This window comes from Kogia breviceps, chromosome 14, assembly GCF_026419965.1.
Source record: "Kogia breviceps isolate mKogBre1 chromosome 14, mKogBre1 haplotype 1, whole genome shotgun sequence".
NCBI classification, from domain to species: Eukaryota; Metazoa; Chordata; class Mammalia; order Artiodactyla; family Physeteridae; genus Kogia; species Kogia breviceps.
The window spans coordinates 6,165,001-6,181,119 of record NC_081323.1 but is presented as its reverse complement, the minus strand read 5'-3'; the positions used below and the strand labels follow the sequence as shown (position 1 = coordinate 6,181,119).

Sequence of the window (16,119 nt, the reverse complement as noted above, 5' to 3'; positions counted from 1 at the left end):
CATCTCCAAACACTATCATACTGAGAATTAGTGCTTTAACATATGAATTTGGGGGGAGACACAAACATTCAGTCCATAACACCCATTACCGGGACACTGGATTAAATAAATCATGGAGCACCTATACTATAGAATGCTCTGTAGCTTTTAGATAATAATATTGCACAACTATGGTTTCAACAGGAAAGACATTAGTGACAGATGAAGTGAAAAAGTCACATTATGATGCATATGTACAACATCACCCCATTTCTACCAATACTAGGGGTGTACCAGGGGCATGGGGTACTTTGGCAAGACCTGGATCTCACACCCATACCCTGACCAGAGGGCCACCAACCACTGAGATTGGACAGCTTCATACGAACTACAATAGGGAGGGAGGGGCATCTCCAATAGAAAGAGGGAGCTGGGCAGACAAAAAAGACAGAAACGCCAGCCACACTGCCACGTCTTGAGTCCTCACTGTGCCACGCCTGGTTCTACAGGCACTGAAATATATTATCTCCTTTAACTTTCACAATAACCCTTTGAGATGGGTATTATTACTCTCACTTCTTGCAAGTGAGGAAACAAGAGACTTAGATCACTGGAGTCACTTAACAAAGATTCTAAACAGGGCCTGCACCACACCAGAGCTGTGATATGCTAACCAACAGATCATGAAACCACAAAGTCTTACTTTTACTGCATCGGCCACTGCTGGCACATAGCAGGTGTTCAGAATAATGAATGCTGATTGGAAATGAACGGAGAGGAGGCAAGGAGTGATGTATGGGCACGGGTAGTTGGATTTGCTTTGGGAAAAGGGACAGAAGCAGGAGGTGGGGAATGGTGGAGGGAAACAGGGACGTGGGCTGGGGCCTGAGTCAGGCTTCCCCTGAGAAGTAAGAGGCCAGGGTATGTGCCAGGGGAGAAGGCATCAGGGCAGGAAGGAGGACTCCAGGTGGGCAGAAACTGTTTAGAGCAGGCACTGCGGAATCTGACAGAGAAAGAGAACCGGAAGAGAACTGCTCTCGTCCTCAGGAAGACTCAGGTACAACCAGAGAATATGTAATGGCAGAAAACGTGGCAATGTGTCCCAAACACTGTCCACTTTCTATTTTAACACAGTTTATCTGCTTGTGTTCCAGAATTTACCTTCCCACATTCTTATAGAAATGAGCCACAGTGAGTAACCGCGAGGCCCTGGACCCCTGAACAGATTAACCATGGTTCCCTTGGAAACTGGGGAGAAGTAGTTCCTCCTCCACCAGAAGGGAAAACTTTTTCTTCCTCCAGCACCCTGGCCCCCTTTAGGTTTCAGCCCCCTCACACACACACACACACACACACTGATGTGTGCCCCTTCCCCCGGTACACGTGCACTTCCCGTGTGACACTCACCGCCGCGCACGGGCACACAGCCCTGGAGTTACCACCCCCGTCCCCCGGCAGCCACCCCCTCTACCTCCCGGCCAACAGAACTCCGATCGTGTTCAGGAAGACGATGTGCCGGCTCTGACCTAAGCCAGGCCTATTTCTTTTGCCGGATCCTCAAATTCCAGACTCCCCTGCAGCTAAGAGTGTCCTGTGACTCAGCTGTAGCCAGTGAGACAGAAGGGGCTTCTCAAGGTAGGGGGGAGGGTCCTGAGGTACTGAATTTGGGCACATCGATTCCCACCTCTTCCCAGTGGAGAACGGCTGAACGGCTGGCAGAACGGCTATAATTTCCCTTTGCACCTAGGTTTCTGGATACGAAGTCATTTCTGCCAACTGAATGCACTCGCAGAATATTTCGAAGGCAGAAAGGAGGCGGGGGCATCCTCCTGCGGTTTGGGCGTTTTGCTACTGGTAAACAAATGTGCGGAGACGTGGGGTTTTCTGCAGCAGAATTCAGGTGTGCAGTCGCCAGTCCATGGGTGTGGACCCGTCAGCTGTGGCCGAGGCAGCCGCCTGACCCTGCTTTCCTGTGTCCAGTGATCTGTCTGTAGAAGCTGGAAAGCAGCTGCAGTGGCAGTTTCCTGACCCTGGGGTCACAGCTCTGGCAGTGTGCTCTAGAATTCATTCATTCTACTGGCCGACCCCTGACACCCACCTAACGGCTTGTGGCTTGTGTCCCCCCTCTTGCCGGCCCGTGTTGCTCTGTCCAGAGAGCCTTTCCTGGGGGGCCAGCCTAATGTCCACTCCTTCAGCTTTTCCGATGGTTTTCCAAGCAACTGTTCCCTGTGGTAAAAAAAAAAACACTTTTTTCTGCTTAAAATAGCAAAGCTCTAGAAACATTCTGGATCCTCTAGTTTGTCATGCCTTTTGTCAGGCATGACAAAAGGATGAGGATAAGGGGCCTCTGGGAAGGTTTCATTTCTGTGAGCCACAGTTTCTTCTTCTGCAGAATGGAGACCAAAGATTATTATCTTTATTACAGTTAATAGTTGACTACTGTGGTAGATTGCATTTCCCAAACAGGGTCACGACAACATTTCCCATTCCACAAGCCCTTCCACACGTGACCTTGTCACTTCCCGTCAAGTCGGAGGAATCTGACCCCCTCACTACTGAATCAGGGCTGGGCTGACCTCTGACTCGCTTGTAACCAACATGATGAGTCAGGATCCGCCTACTGGAATTCGCAGGCTGTCGGAAGGGGTGCATGTCTCCAGCCCCGCCCATTTCTCGCGGGGCTCCAGCTCCGGCCCCGCCCCCGCCGCTCAGGCGGCGAAGGGGCGGGGGTTGGTGGGCGGGGCCAAGGACGGCGCGCGGCCCCGGCCCCACCCCGCCGCTCCGGGCTCGGGCTCCCGCGGGCCCCGCCCACCGCACTGCTCCCTCTGCTGTCCGCTGTGCGGGCGGCGGCGCAGGGCTGCGCACCATGGCCGGGCTGCTGGCGCTGCTGTGCCCCACGGGCAGGGTGGGCGCCCGGGTCCGGTCTCGCGCCACCTGGCTCCTGGGCGCTGCCGCCCCCCGCGCCCCGCCGCCCGTGTTTCTGCCGCTGCTCGGGCCCGGGCTGGACGTCCCGCTGCTGCGCGCGGCCCGCGGGAACTGCCACGGCCGCCAGGTAAGCCTCCCCGCCCCCACCCCGAACCCCGGGCGCCCCGATCGTCGGCCCATCTCCGCCGAAGGAGAGCCTGACTCGCGCAGCTGCCCGAGACCGAGCACCTCCAGGGTCCCCAGGCTTCAGATCTCTACAAGTCAAGGAAGCGAGTTCCCAGTTGACAGCCGGGGAAACTGAGGCTCAGGGAGGTGTGGTGACTGCACAAGGTCACAGCCTCCGGGGGATCCCAGGATCCCAGAGCGTCAGGCTGTATTGTGGTGGTGGCCGAGAGGATTGGAGATGGGGCCTGGGCTTGGTATCGACGTTCTCAGTGGGCGGTAGAGTTGTTCCCTTTGAAGTCGCGCCGGGGCCTCCTTCCTGGGCCGAGGAGAAAGGCTTGGTGGGTGCTGCGGTCTCTCACACCCCCCAGCACTTGCTGCCACTCCCTTTTTATCTAACCCAGAGGGCAGGCCTCCCTGTCAGACTGCAGGCAGGACGCGCGCAAGAAAGCCAGGGTTACTTCATTGCATCAATATTTCACTTCGGTTGCTTCTGTGTATGCTAACCGAAAACTGGATTCCATTCAGAATGGTAATGCAGACTATCCCTTTTTGAAAGTTTTGAAGTGGGTCTTTGAAGAAAAAAGGTGGTAAGCAGTGACGTCTGGAGATCCAGAGCTAACAAGCTGGGACAAGCAGTGCCTGGAGCTTTGCACCTTTGGTCCCTTTGCCTACCTGCATCCACACTCAGCAGCGGTGCAGCCCTACCCCAAGTGCTGAAGTCCTCTGAGCCTGTCTGCTGACGTTGCAGGCGTTTAAAATAGCACCTTCCCAACAATCGTTTGGGGAACAGTTCCATGAGCTGATGCCGGCCTCAGCATGGTGCCACCGGGAGCCGCGCTTCCTGAATGTTGCATAGGCATTTGACCCATGACCTTACCACGCCTCTGCCACAGGTGGAGAAACGTCCTTCCCTGCCTTCTACTCCCCCATGGGACAGGCGGTAGGTCTTGTCTCTGCCTCCTGAGCCCAGTTAGGGGGTCCTCATGCGTTTGGCACCCTCCGCGCACACCCAGCTGTCTCCTGGTGATTCTTTGTGGATGAGCCCAGCTGTCCCTTCCTCCTGGAAGCCTTCCCTGACCACCAGTGATTCCTTGGGTGCCTCCACTGGCCCCTCCTCAGCCCCATGGGTGTGCCTCTTCTATGTGCTCATCATATGGAATGTCCTCCTGACTTGCTGGTCTGTCTTGTGAGCCTGGCACTGGCATGTGTGTGTGTGTGTGTGTGTGTGTGTGTGTGTGTGTACGTGTATGTGTGTGTACTGCTCCCCCACCCCATATTTATTAAAGTAAGAAGGCTGTATTAGAAGGGTCAGGAAGGTTTGAGGAATGAGCCAAAAATCTTGCTCACAAGTTCAGACTGTTTGGAGTGACACCTGTTTTCATTCATGCAATAAGTAATATTAATAATAAACACTATATTGTGTTTACTTTGTACCAGGCACTGTTCTGAGTACTTGGAAAATATTAATTCACGTAATTCTCACAACAACCCTGTGATATAAGCAATACTGTCATCCCCCACCTTAAACCCAGAGAGGTTGAGTAACTTTCTGAGAATCACACAGAGGTTACCTGTCAGATCCAAACCAGTCTCGTTCCAAGGCTTCTGCCCTCAACAGCTGTGCTGTGTTCCTCACTTATTCGTGAGTGTCTGCACTGTGCTAGGCACTGCTCTAAGGGCAGGGGGTGGGGATAGAGCAATGAACAAAACAGACACAACCCACCCTCAGGAAGCCTGACGTCTAGTGGGAGGGGAGGGACAATAAACAGAAAAGGAAAATATCAGGCTTGTTGATGTGACAGGTGCTACTGAGAAATGCCAAGGGGGGGGGCGGTGCAGATGGGCAGGGCTGCAGGGAGGGATGCTGCCAGTTTAATAAATAAGGTCATCAGGGAAGGGCTCCCTGAAAAGGCAGCATGTGAGCGAGAACTGGGAGGTGAGGAGGACACTGGGGCTCAGAGAGCAAGCCACCTGCAGGTATATGAAAGCACTTATCTAAGAACAGACACCGGGGGAGGTACGATGTCGTCTGCATCCAGGGCAGCGACTAGGCATACATCTCACGTTCTTAAGGTGATATTTCACGAAGAAATGAATGTCTGAAAAGTTTCCATCCATTCCTTGCAGGTCATCGCCTCATAAATTCCTTTTTTTCAGTCTCTTTATTCTCCTCCAGGGTTAGGAAGAAAAATGAGTGACCCACAATGATTAAAGAGATTTCCAAGATAAAAGGAGGAAAATTGTCCGTATAAGAGTCTAACTCTAGAAAGTTAAAAACTAACTGCAGCACTGGCTAACAGGAAATTGTCTGTTGTGTCTGAATATTTTGTCCCTCCCATTGTCTTGCAGTAGATACTGGTTATTCAGTAGCTGGAAGTCTGGCTGCCTTTTTATTTTTCTTTTCTGGCCAAAAGGACTTTTGCCAAAATAGAGGTCGTACAGAAAAGGGCTCTCAAGAGAGAGAGGCAGTTCAGCCCGGTCCTGGCAAGTAGACAGAGGGGACATAATGAAGTCTGGTTGGGCCAGGTGTCCAGGGTGGGAAGTGAAAGGGGCTTTCACCCGTCATCAGCCTCAGGGTGTTGTTTGGCTCTTGGAACCGGGGGCTGTCCAGGACTCCTCCAATCAGGGCCTGGCAGATCTCCCGTCTGGGGCACTTCATCCGCAGCCAAAAGGCGGGTGGGGAGCTGTTTATCAGAAGGAGCCTTCTGGCTGCTGGGCGTCAGAGAACAGGGAGGGCGCGGAGCTGGCCAAACCGAAGGGTACTGGTGACAGTTTTCCTTCTCCCCTCCAGAGCCTTGACGTTCTGGAACAGGCTCTTCCTTGAGGAATGTTCAGCTCTTGGGAGACATGAAGGGGAGCCTGCAGCACAGAACTCAGTCTGGGCGCTGCCAGCCAGCCAGCTCACAGCTTTGCCCCAAACCTTGGTCTCCCATCTGTCAAAGCGAGAGCGACAGAGGTGCCCGCGTCGTAGGGTTGTGAGCGTTTTTATGGGATGGCGCCTTTAAAGTGCTAAGCCCGGTACCTGGCTCACTAGAAGGGGCCTCTCTTGAGGACACTGGTGGTTTTCCTAAAACCTTTCAAAAAATGTTATGCTTTCCTGCCTATCAGAACCAGGCTCTGGGACCCCATAAATGGATACTGGATTTTAGTAGCCTCTCCCCTTTTTTTAAGTGTTTGCTTTCATAAGTCTGAAAAAAGCCCGCAAAAGTGAAAGCTAAAGGCAGAGAGGAAATACAGCTTGTCCCCCGCCTTAGGACCTTAACACTGAATTCCCAGGGACTGAGCAGCCTTTGATGAAACAGATTTAATTTTAATTTAAGCTTTAATTTAAAGCTTCCAGGTGTTTGGGGGTTTTGTTTGGTTGGGTTTTTTTTTTCAGTCCCAACTGCAGTTTGGGAACAAAAGAGATGCTCTTTCAGTTGGGAGGTAATGAAAAGACTCTTTCAACTAATAAATCTGAGTTTTGTACCAACTTCTTTGGGAGCAGGGGCAAATGAGTAGCTGCTGTGTATGATTAAAAATCAAGGATGATTCTGGGAAAGGTTTTTTTTTTTTTTTTTTTTTGGCCACGCTGCACGACTTGTGAGATCTTAGTTCCCAGACCAGGGACTGAACTCGCGCCCTCGGCAGTGAAAGCGCAGAGTCCTAACTACTAGACCACCAGGGGATTCCCAATTCTGGGCAAGTTTTAATCCAAGACTGAATTCCACCCGCTCCTCGCCGTGCGTGGAATGTGGCCCTTCACTGAGCCTTACTTAGTTCTTTTGGGGACAGTAGGAGAGTCTGCTTTTGTGCATTCTTATCTTCTACGTACGTGCAACAGCCACGGTTTATCTTCCATTCTGGCGGCTGGTCCAGAGCCAAGCCCTCCTGTCCAGCATGAAACCAAGCTGAGAGGCTGCCCCAGGGGTTACCAGACACCACAGGGCTCCAGACACTGCAGACATTCTTTGTAGGGCAAAATGTACTGTGGCTTCCGGCTTGCCCCGAAGAGTAAATTTTAGAATCTGTACTTTGTATTTCAGTTGAATCAAATCCTGCTTCATAAAAAGGAATGAAGTTTGATACCTGCTACAGCGTGGATGAACCTTGAAAACATGATAAGTGAAGAAAGCTGCCATAGTCTGTTCGGGCTGCTCTAACACCATAGACTGAGCGGCTTAAACGGCAGACATTCGTTTCTCACAGTCCTGGAGTCCAGAAGTCCAAGGTCAAGACACGGGCAGATTCAGTGTCTGGTGAGGGCCTGCTTCCGAGTTCATAGCCAGCTGTCTTCTGTCTTCTTGCCATGTCCTCACATGGTAGAAGGTTCAAGGGAGCGCTCTGGGGTCTCTTTTATAAGGGCCCTGACCCCATTCATGAGGGCTCCACCTTCATGACCTAGTCACCTCCCACCTCCACATACCATCCTGGTGGGGATTCGGTTTCAACATACGAATTTGGGGTGGGGGGGGGCGGTTTCCACAAACATTCAGTCTGTAGCAGAAGCCAGTCACAAAAGGCCCTATGCTGTATGGCCCCGTTTACATGAAACGTCCAGAAAGGGCAAATCCACAGACAGAAAGGAGTTTCGTGTCTGCCTTCCCCCCATCAGGATGGGGGAGAGAGGAATGAGGAGTGACTGCTAACTGGGTGACAGAAATGTTCCAGGATTAGATCCTTGTGATGGCTGCACAACTGCAAACACACACAAACCATCTGACTGTATGTCTTAAACCTCAAGACGGACTTTATGGCCTGTAATCTATATACCAGCAAAACTGTTACCAAAGTGGATGGGCCTCCCTGGGGAGGAGGAAGAAACGCGCGCGGGGCATTAGGTGGTGACCTCCCGATGGAGGGACCTGCACAGGGGCGGGCCGTGTGAGGGTCTGGGTTTTAAAGAGGGTGCTCCGGGGAGGGCCTCCCTGAGGTGACATCGGAATAAAGGCCTGGAGGCGGGGCTGTGAGGACGTCTGGGGAGGAGCATTCAGGCTGAGGGAGAAGCAGATGCCAAGGCCTGGAGCCGCCCCCGGCCTGTCCTGCTTAAAGCAGCAAGAAGGCCCCGTGGCCCGAATGGGTAGCGGGAAGGAGAACGGGGGCGCTCGTGCTCCCAGGAGGCCTCTGACGGGGGTGGTGCTGTAACCCCACCTCGGTTTTTACAGGCTCCCTCTGGCCACTGTGTTGAGTGCTCCAGAGTGGGATTGGGAGGCCAGCTGGGAGGGAGGCCATCACCGTAACCCAGGGGAGAGGTGAGGGGCCTGGGCCAGGTGGTCCTGAAGCACCAGTCCCTAAGGCCACCTAGGCTGGCACCGCTCAGCGCCCCTCCGGTCAGTAGCCCCGGTGGAGGGCGGGGCAGTGGACTCTGATGAGCCGACACCACCACGTCCTGAGGGCGGAGGGGCAGCGGTGGGCCACCAGGGCTGCTGGCTTGGGGGACGGCACGGACGAGCGCGAGGGATGGAGGACGCGGTGCGGGCCTGGCGGGCAAGGGGGGGACGAGGCTTGGGTGGGCAATGGAAGTATCTGAGGAGGGAGGGGACCTGCTGCACTTAAAACTCTTTACCAGGGGGCTCCCTGGCAGTCCAGTGGCTAGGGCTTCGCGCTTTTAGTGCCGAGGGCGCGGGTTTAATCCCCGGACGGGGAACGAAGATCCCAAGGCGCAGCTGTGTGGCGTGGCCAAAAAAATTAAAAATAAAAAAGTAAAAACTCTCCATCACATCCTAGTACCTGTGCATGCAATCCAGCTCGACCCCTAATACACTCTGGGCAGAGGTAGTCCCTTCACCCTCCCAGTGCTAGGAGCCGGGCAGGACGACCGGGTCCCTGCTCCCTGGAACCACACGTTCCGGGCCTCTGGCCAACAGCAAACAAGCGAAGAACGGAATGCTTACATACATGTACTTGTCGTATTTGTTACATTATAAGCAGGACAACTCCTGAAGACAGAAATCTCAAGAGAGGGAAGTAGAGATGTGATAGCATGGCTGCCACTGAAGGCAGGCAGCTAAGGTGGTCAAGGAGGGCCTACTGGAGGAGGTGACGTTTGTGTTTCCGGCTTAGGAAGTGGCGTCACTCCAGTCTGTGGCAAGGCAGGTACATCTGAGAAGGGAAGGCCACGTGGAGGGCCTGCTGAGAGCGGGCAGGAGCAGGGCAAGGGGAGGCGAGAGTGCTGAGCAGGCGTTTACCTGGCAATGCTGGCGGGTCACTTAGAAGCACCAGGGAAACTGATATCTAATCGCAGCACCCAGGCCTCACCCCAGATCTGTGAAATCAGAGGCTGGGCTCCTGGGCATAGACAGATGGGTCAGCAGCATCCGGGTCCCCTGGGAGCTCTTGAGAAAGGCAGCGTCTAGGGCCTCCCCGCAGACGGGCTTGGTCAAAACTCCCGCCTGCCCGCCCGGCAGGGGCTCCGAAGCAGGGCAGGGCCCAGAGGAGGACCTGTGCCTCGTTGCAGTTGGAGGCTGCTGCCCTGGGCACCTGTGTGGGGATGCCACGCTGCATGTCCTGTGTCCCCCCCCCCCCCCCACCACAGCCTTTGAAGCATGGCTCCACTGCAGCATGTTCTAAAAATACAAGAAAGCAGCCGTCCCGCTGCAAAGTCAGTAGCCGGAGCTGACTGACCCAGATGCTGCCTGTGAGAAGAGCTCTGAGGTCTGTCGTTAGAGCTGAAGAAATCCTTTGATGAAAAAGGCACTCTCCATATTGAGGAGTTTTGTCTTTTTAATCCAAGGTCGTTGTTTTTATTTCTCCCAAACATTCCAGGCCTTGTAGATGCTCAGTGATTGTTAACAAACACCCCACACAATGAATACTTTCTGTACTAACCCTGCCGCTGCATCTATGACCCGGGAGCTAGCCCTCCCTTTCTCCGTTCAGATCTCAGGGGTAAATCTTGATTCCAGAAGTAAATGTGTCACGGCTTCTGCTCCGTTTTATTTCGTGCCCACTGTCTTGTAGAGTCTAGCATGGATGTCACGTCACCACAAACCTGGTGGCATGGAACAACTCATTTATTCTTTTACAGCCCTGGAGGTCAGAAACCCAAACGGGGTCTCCCAGGGCTAAAGTCAGTGTGTGGGCAGGGCTGGTTCCTTCCGGTGGCTCTACGGGAGAATCCATTTCCTGCCTGCATTCCTTGGCTCGTGGCCTTTTCCTTGTCTTCGGAGCCAGCAGCACAAATCTCTGCAAATCTGACTCTGCTTCTGTCCTCACATCTGCTTCTCTGACCCTCCTGCCCACCTCTGTCCACTCACAGGACCCCGATTTAAGGTTAAGGTCCCACTGGTCCCATTCAGAAAATCCAGGATGATTTGCCCATCTCAAGATCCTTAACTTAACCCCACCTGCAAAACCCTTCTGCCACGGAAGGTTAACATATTCACGGGTTCTGGGGACCAGGACCTAGACATCTTTGGCGCCACCGTTCTGCCCACTGTAGCTGGTACCCAGCCCTTCGCTGCACTCAGTGGCTTAGCGGGCATTAGCCTCAGCTGACAAAGATAGTAGCTCATCTCTCACTGGGCAGGAAAGAGCGGAGCGCTGCTAGCAGAACTGGCATCCTTGCTCCTGCCCTAAAGTGTCTCCCCTTCTCTGGCTTGTGCGCAGGACACCAGCAAAATCACTGTGACAACAGGCGGCAGCGTGAGCAGTACGGAGGAGAAAAAGCAAAGCAAGTCGCAGCAGCTGAAAAAGATTTTTCAAGAATATGGTGCCGTGGGCGTGTCACTGCACATTGGAATCTCGTTAATCTCTTTGGGCATGTTTTACACGGTTGTTTCAAGGTAAGATGTTGACAGTAATAGATATTTGTTTTTCGTTGTCATCCAAGTGTCTTTGGGAATAGGAACTTTTTTCCTAAGACTTTATATTCATCTAGCTACTTTCATCACATTTTTTAAAGTACTGTAAATGTCATAGCCAAATTGATCGGTTAACTCCATCCCTTGCTGTAGTAAACATCTTTTGTGTTTGTCTGTTTGCCTCTCTCCCCTCCAGTGGTGTGGACATGTCAGCCATCCTGCTTAAACTCGGGTTTAAAGAGTCACTGGTACAGTCGAAAATGGCAGCAGGCACAAGTACTTTCGTGGTGGCCTATGCCATCCACAAGCTGTTTGCACCCGTGAGAATCAGCATTACCTTGTTTTCCGTGCCCCTGATTGTCAGATATTTTCGGAAAGTGGGAATTTTTAAACCTCCAGCTGCAAAGCCTTGATGAACTCTTCCATTGTGGGCCTGAAAACCTATTTCTTTGAAATGACACATTTTGGACTGGTTTTATGACGTAGGGTTTATGGTGGCGGTGAGGCAGGGCCTAGCTGCTGTCTTCTCATGAATAGCATTTACTTTTGCCAGCAAAAATTCAGGGTTTCAAGTCACTGTAATTTTTTTGCTTTATAAGTTTTGGTGATGCTATTCATCATAGGGCTTGTCTGCATCATCTAAAATGTCAGCAAAGCATCACCACTGAGTTATAATCTGAAACAACACTGTCAGCCAGGAAATGTTCCTTCTGGAAGATCATTGGTGAGGGTCTGCGTGCAGAAGCCTCAGGGGATGTTAATCTTTGCTCAAGTTCTTAAAGGGCAGCGATTCATTAAGCTGGTTTTTAAAATCCCCCTTCCTCCGATATTTGCTGTCAGGCTGCCTTCGTTTTAATATGCACTATTGTGCAAAACAGCTGCCAGTGCTACAATTAATGAAGCAGAATCTGAGACTTCACAATATGGAATCAGGATCTTAATTAGCATCAACACTTTGACATTCATTACACTTGTTTGGGGGGAAAGAAAAACAAGCATTTCTGGTACGTTTCACTGATCCCAAGACACCTTCAAATCTGGACATGATGGGGCCTGCCTCAGCTGATTTTTCCCAAACTTCATTAAAGTAGGTCAGAATCATTTGTCTCTGTTTCGGTAAAATACGGAAACTTCATCCAACAGTAATGGCATCAGCTGGCCCCGGACGCCTGTGTCCTCAGAGGAATCTGGATAATGCACATATACGCAAAGCTGAAACAATCTTGGCCTAACTGACTCTCTCTCAGACTTCAGGCATTCCAGAACTAACTAGTGTCACAGTGTTTACATTGTGTTGCTACTTATATTTTTTAACTGAGTTAAAATTATGTATGCAAAAAAAGATTTTGTATCACTCTCTAAAAAAGGAAAATTACTAGCAGTTGCTGTAAATGGGAGACAACCGCAAAATAATAATGCAAGCTGGGCAGGGACTGAGCTAGTTTACCAGATAACGGGCGTGTGACTTTAGGCCCCTCATTCTGTTTGGGACACTGGTTAAGAATAGAAATGCAAGCACACAGATCCCAGTTGAGACTTTCTCCTCGAGACAGTCAGGGGCAAGCGATGGAGAAGGAGTATATTCCTGTGAGCTCCAGCATCGCTGACGGGACACTGGCTGCACCCCAGGAACCCCAGTGTAACCGATCTGCCCTGCCACCATGGTTGAGGGGTTGCATTTATCTTTCTGGCTCCCAGATTTATTTTTTATTTTAGTTTTTTGGTTTGATTAACTACATTTGTGACAATCAGAAAACTCAAGAACTATAAACTGATCATCCTGGTTTTACTGAGATCTATTGACAGTTTCCTCGTTAGTCCGAAGTAACCCATGTCAATCAGTTATTTCAGTTAACTTTTATGAGAATCTTTGTGAGACAGATTCTCCACTTGCAAGATCTTTAAAGTGGATCCGTTATTCCACCACCCCCCGCCGACCCCCCTTTTTAAAGCAGTTAGCCCAATGCCAAAAGGTTCTAGCGATTTAAAGTTGGAATTAGACTGCCTTTCTGGGGTCTAATTCCCAGGACACGTCCACAGCAGAGAGAGATGACACCAGTGCTAGGGAATTCCTCGGGAGGGCAGGACCAGCACTTCTGTGTTGCTGTCGGTGTGTGAACAGTTGGCTCTGGGCTCCTAACCACCTTCCTCACTGGCCTCCCAACCATTCCGATCGCGAGTAATGCCTATGCAAAAAAGCCGACAGGGATTCCTAACAGGTTTAAGGGCTTGAATGGGAGTGGACTGAAAGGGCAAGCAATAAAACAAATTATCATACCAAATAGCCATAGTTCTCTTGTAAGCCCCAACTCCAGTCCACCCCAGTGGCCAGCTGTCTGAACAGAACCGAGTAACTAGAGAGGAGAGGTAATCAAAGGATCAGGGAGTTACAGCATTATGTGAATTCACCAGCAAGATGTACAGATCACTTGTATTTACATTGTTTTTATGGAACTATGGGAATAAAACTGATGATCTATTTTAAACACGTAAGCCATTGTTCACCTCTGATTTTTTTATCTGACAAAATGAGTAGCTTAACTTCCGTGGAACAAATAAACACCTTTGTAAAATTTATGAAGAACTTTTTGTTGTTAAAAAGCCATCACTGCTGCTGATTATGAAGCAGCCGTGCGTGTGACTAGTTTATTAATGCTGTGCGGCTACAGTGAGCTCCTTTCTGTGCTTGTGTGGGATTGTTTGGGGAAATGACAGCTTAGCTCGTATCACTGGTGGGGTCAGTCATGTTGTGTTGACTACAGCCGGGGTGGATGGATGAACTACTGCTCTGGGATGTAAAAGCTCAAGACTGTGGGAACCAAAAGCTCCTTTGTCCCAAGGGGGCTAACTGGACATGGCAGTTTCACTCAGTTCTTAAGCTTCCACGACGACTTCGGCAACTCTGACGTGGAAGCGTATAGCCACCTCCTTCTGTGGAGACGTTTCTGATCTCTGTGTGCCTCTTGCACTGAAAGTCGGCCATGAAAGCATATTTCCTCTCCTAGTTCTCAGTAAGTTCAGCACTTCCACCTTTGCCTTCATCATGGTCAAGTTCACCATCTTTGGTTGATGTGCAGATGTTGGCAGCTAGAAATACGTCATTTTACGTGATAGGAACACACAGAACCTGAGACCAGCTCCTCTCATGGCACCTCCTCATTTCTAGGCCAAGAGTGAACAGGTGGTGAAAAGAATTACCCAAGCACTGCAGACAGGTGTATCTGTGGACTCAGGTTTCAAGTTCACACAGATGCCACAACTCCAGTGTGTCCCATGGGAACCAGGTGACAAGGGGAGGAAGGGAAGCCTCTGCCAGCTGTGCTGAAGGGGCAGCAGGCGTCCACTTTATAAGCCACGATGAACACTGACAGCGCCCAGATCCAAGTACGGCTGGGGGGGAGGTATTCCGTTTAGGCCAACTCTCCTTCACCAGAGAATCAAGACAAAAGCCCCACTTGGAAAATCCATTTGCCAAGAACTGGTTCACCCCCCGTGTGAAGCTCTTTGCCATCCTGTTGAGAACACAGTCAGAGGCCAGAGATGGGCGGGTGTGGCTGTGGAGGACTCCTCCCCTCTGTCCTGACCTCCTGCAGCTCTGGTGGTCCCCCAGAGGCCCCCCGCTCAGTCTCACCAGGAGGTTAAGTGGCTGAGGACCCACAAGCAGGCTCGGCGGGGGTACTGGACAGACACTGAGAGCGGTCCTAAAGGAATGCCATGGAGGTAAAAATACAAGTCTATACAAGTCTTTATTTTAACATTTAAAAGAAAGAATCACATGTTCATTCCGACAGCTTTACCAGACTGGGCCACCCGATAAGTTACACGCACACAGGGACTTGGAAAGTTATTGCACAGCATTTCAACAGGTCGAGTCAGGACCAAGCAGCCGCCCTTGCCCACAGCCAGGCTGCGAGGCCATCTTCCACAAGGACACCTTACTCGAAACGGGCCGCGGGGTGGCTGCACGTGAACCTTGCCTCCAGACTGATTAAATAACCACGGCTACTCCCACTGCAGAGTGTCAGGTCTGCGGAGGTGGAGCTCTGAACCGGGAGGCCGAGCACTGCCCGCTCATAAACAGTATTTCCTGTAGCATCTCGACGGCGGGCAGGCAGCAGGGAGATATGCCAGCAGCCTGTTCCAGGCGGATTATCAGCAGCCCTGTCTCGAGGATTTCTGCCCCCAAAGATTCTTAAGATTGTTTGCTAGCCGATTCTTTTTTTTGACTACTCGATGGTTTTGAATTTGCCGTGATCCAGGGATGTTCAAGCACTTCTTTGAGGGTGGGCCGCTGGCTGGGATTATGCTTCAGCAGTCTGGAAATGAGGTCCCTGGCTCCCTCTGGCACAAAGTCAGGGAATGTGAATTCCACCTGGGTAAGTGTACAATAAGTGACAGAGTCACAAACGTGGCTAAGAGAGAACAGGATAAATATTCAGATCGTAGCCTTTTAAAGTCAAGGCTGATAAAGAAGGAATTCTAACAGAATGATGGGTCCTTTCTAGTGATGTCTTACCCGTGATATTCTTTTGTAGGTCTCTTGGTATGTGTTTGCCTCAAAAGGAGGCTTCCCAACTAGAAACTCATAGCAAAGCACCCCAAGGCTCCAGAGATCCACCTTCTCGTCATGCATCCGGCCTTCAATCATCTCAGGCGGCAAGTAGTCCAGGGTTCCGCAGAGGGTGGTTCTCCTAAAAACGAAGCCACGTTCAGGTGGACGTGCTTCTGCTTCCGATGCACAACAGCTGCTCAGAATCACCAACCGTTACACTAACGTTGAGTGCTTTTCCTAGGCTAGATCCTGTGCTACGAAGCAGGTACTGTTATAAATCCCCACTTTTAGACAGACGTACAAGATCTCACAGCAAGCAATCAAGCTGCGCTCCAAATCTGTCCAACTCCAGAACTTCCTTAAATGATATAAAATATAGGATTTAAAGTATCACCACTATAAAATTTTGTGGACAACTAGGGAAATTTGAACGTGGACTAAATAGTAGATATTAACAAGGCTGTTAATTTTCTTAGGTGTGATAATGGTTGTGATTATACAGGACAATGTCCTTATTTTTAGGACATGCACACTGACGCACTCAAAGGACAAAGCACGCTGTCTGCAACTTATAAGTAGACGACACACCCAACATGGCAAAATGTTAACAACTGTCTGAGTGTAGGCACTGGACAGACAGGTGACCAATTCAGCAAGTCTGTATGTTGTTTTTGTAACAGAGGTTGGAAACAAACATCAAAACAGGAGCAAAGACCA

The 16,119-nt window shown here is 51.0% G+C and overlaps 2 protein-coding genes across 5 annotated transcripts in view; one reads left to right on the top strand and one right to left on the bottom strand.

Moving 5' to 3' along the window:
- The first annotated feature begins 2,795 nt into the window (after nucleotides 1-2,795).
- Nucleotides 2,796-16,119, top strand: part of FAM210B (family with sequence similarity 210 member B) — a 21,482-nt gene continuing 8,158 nt past the window's right edge. The window contains exons 1-3 of one of the 2 annotated variants that reach the window (XM_059039194.2): nucleotides 2,796-3,031; nucleotides 10,657-10,832; nucleotides 11,047-13,343. In XM_059039194.2, coding sequence (XP_058895177.1) covers nucleotides 2,846-3,031; nucleotides 10,657-10,832; nucleotides 11,047-11,263 — 579 coding nt within the window. In that variant the 5' untranslated portion in view covers nucleotides 2,796-2,845 and the 3' untranslated portion in view covers nucleotides 11,264-13,343. Of the gene's footprint in view, nucleotides 3,032-10,656; nucleotides 10,833-11,046; nucleotides 13,344-16,119 lie in introns of those variants that run through there. The other variant, XM_067013556.1, reaches the window with a different exon arrangement.
- Nucleotides 14,578-16,119, bottom strand: part of AURKA (aurora kinase A) — an 18,731-nt gene continuing 17,189 nt past the window's right edge. Inside the window, exons 8-9 of one of the 3 annotated variants that reach the window (XM_059039186.2) lie at nucleotides 15,367-15,541; nucleotides 14,578-15,222 (exon numbers count right to left, since the gene is read on the bottom strand). In XM_059039186.2, the coding sequence (XP_058895169.1) occupies nucleotides 15,043-15,222; nucleotides 15,367-15,541 (355 nt within the window). In that variant the 3' untranslated portion in view covers nucleotides 14,578-15,042. Of the gene's footprint in view, nucleotides 15,223-15,366; nucleotides 15,542-16,119 lie in introns of those variants that run through there. The other 2 variants (XM_067013553.1, XM_067013555.1) reach the window with 2 other exon arrangements.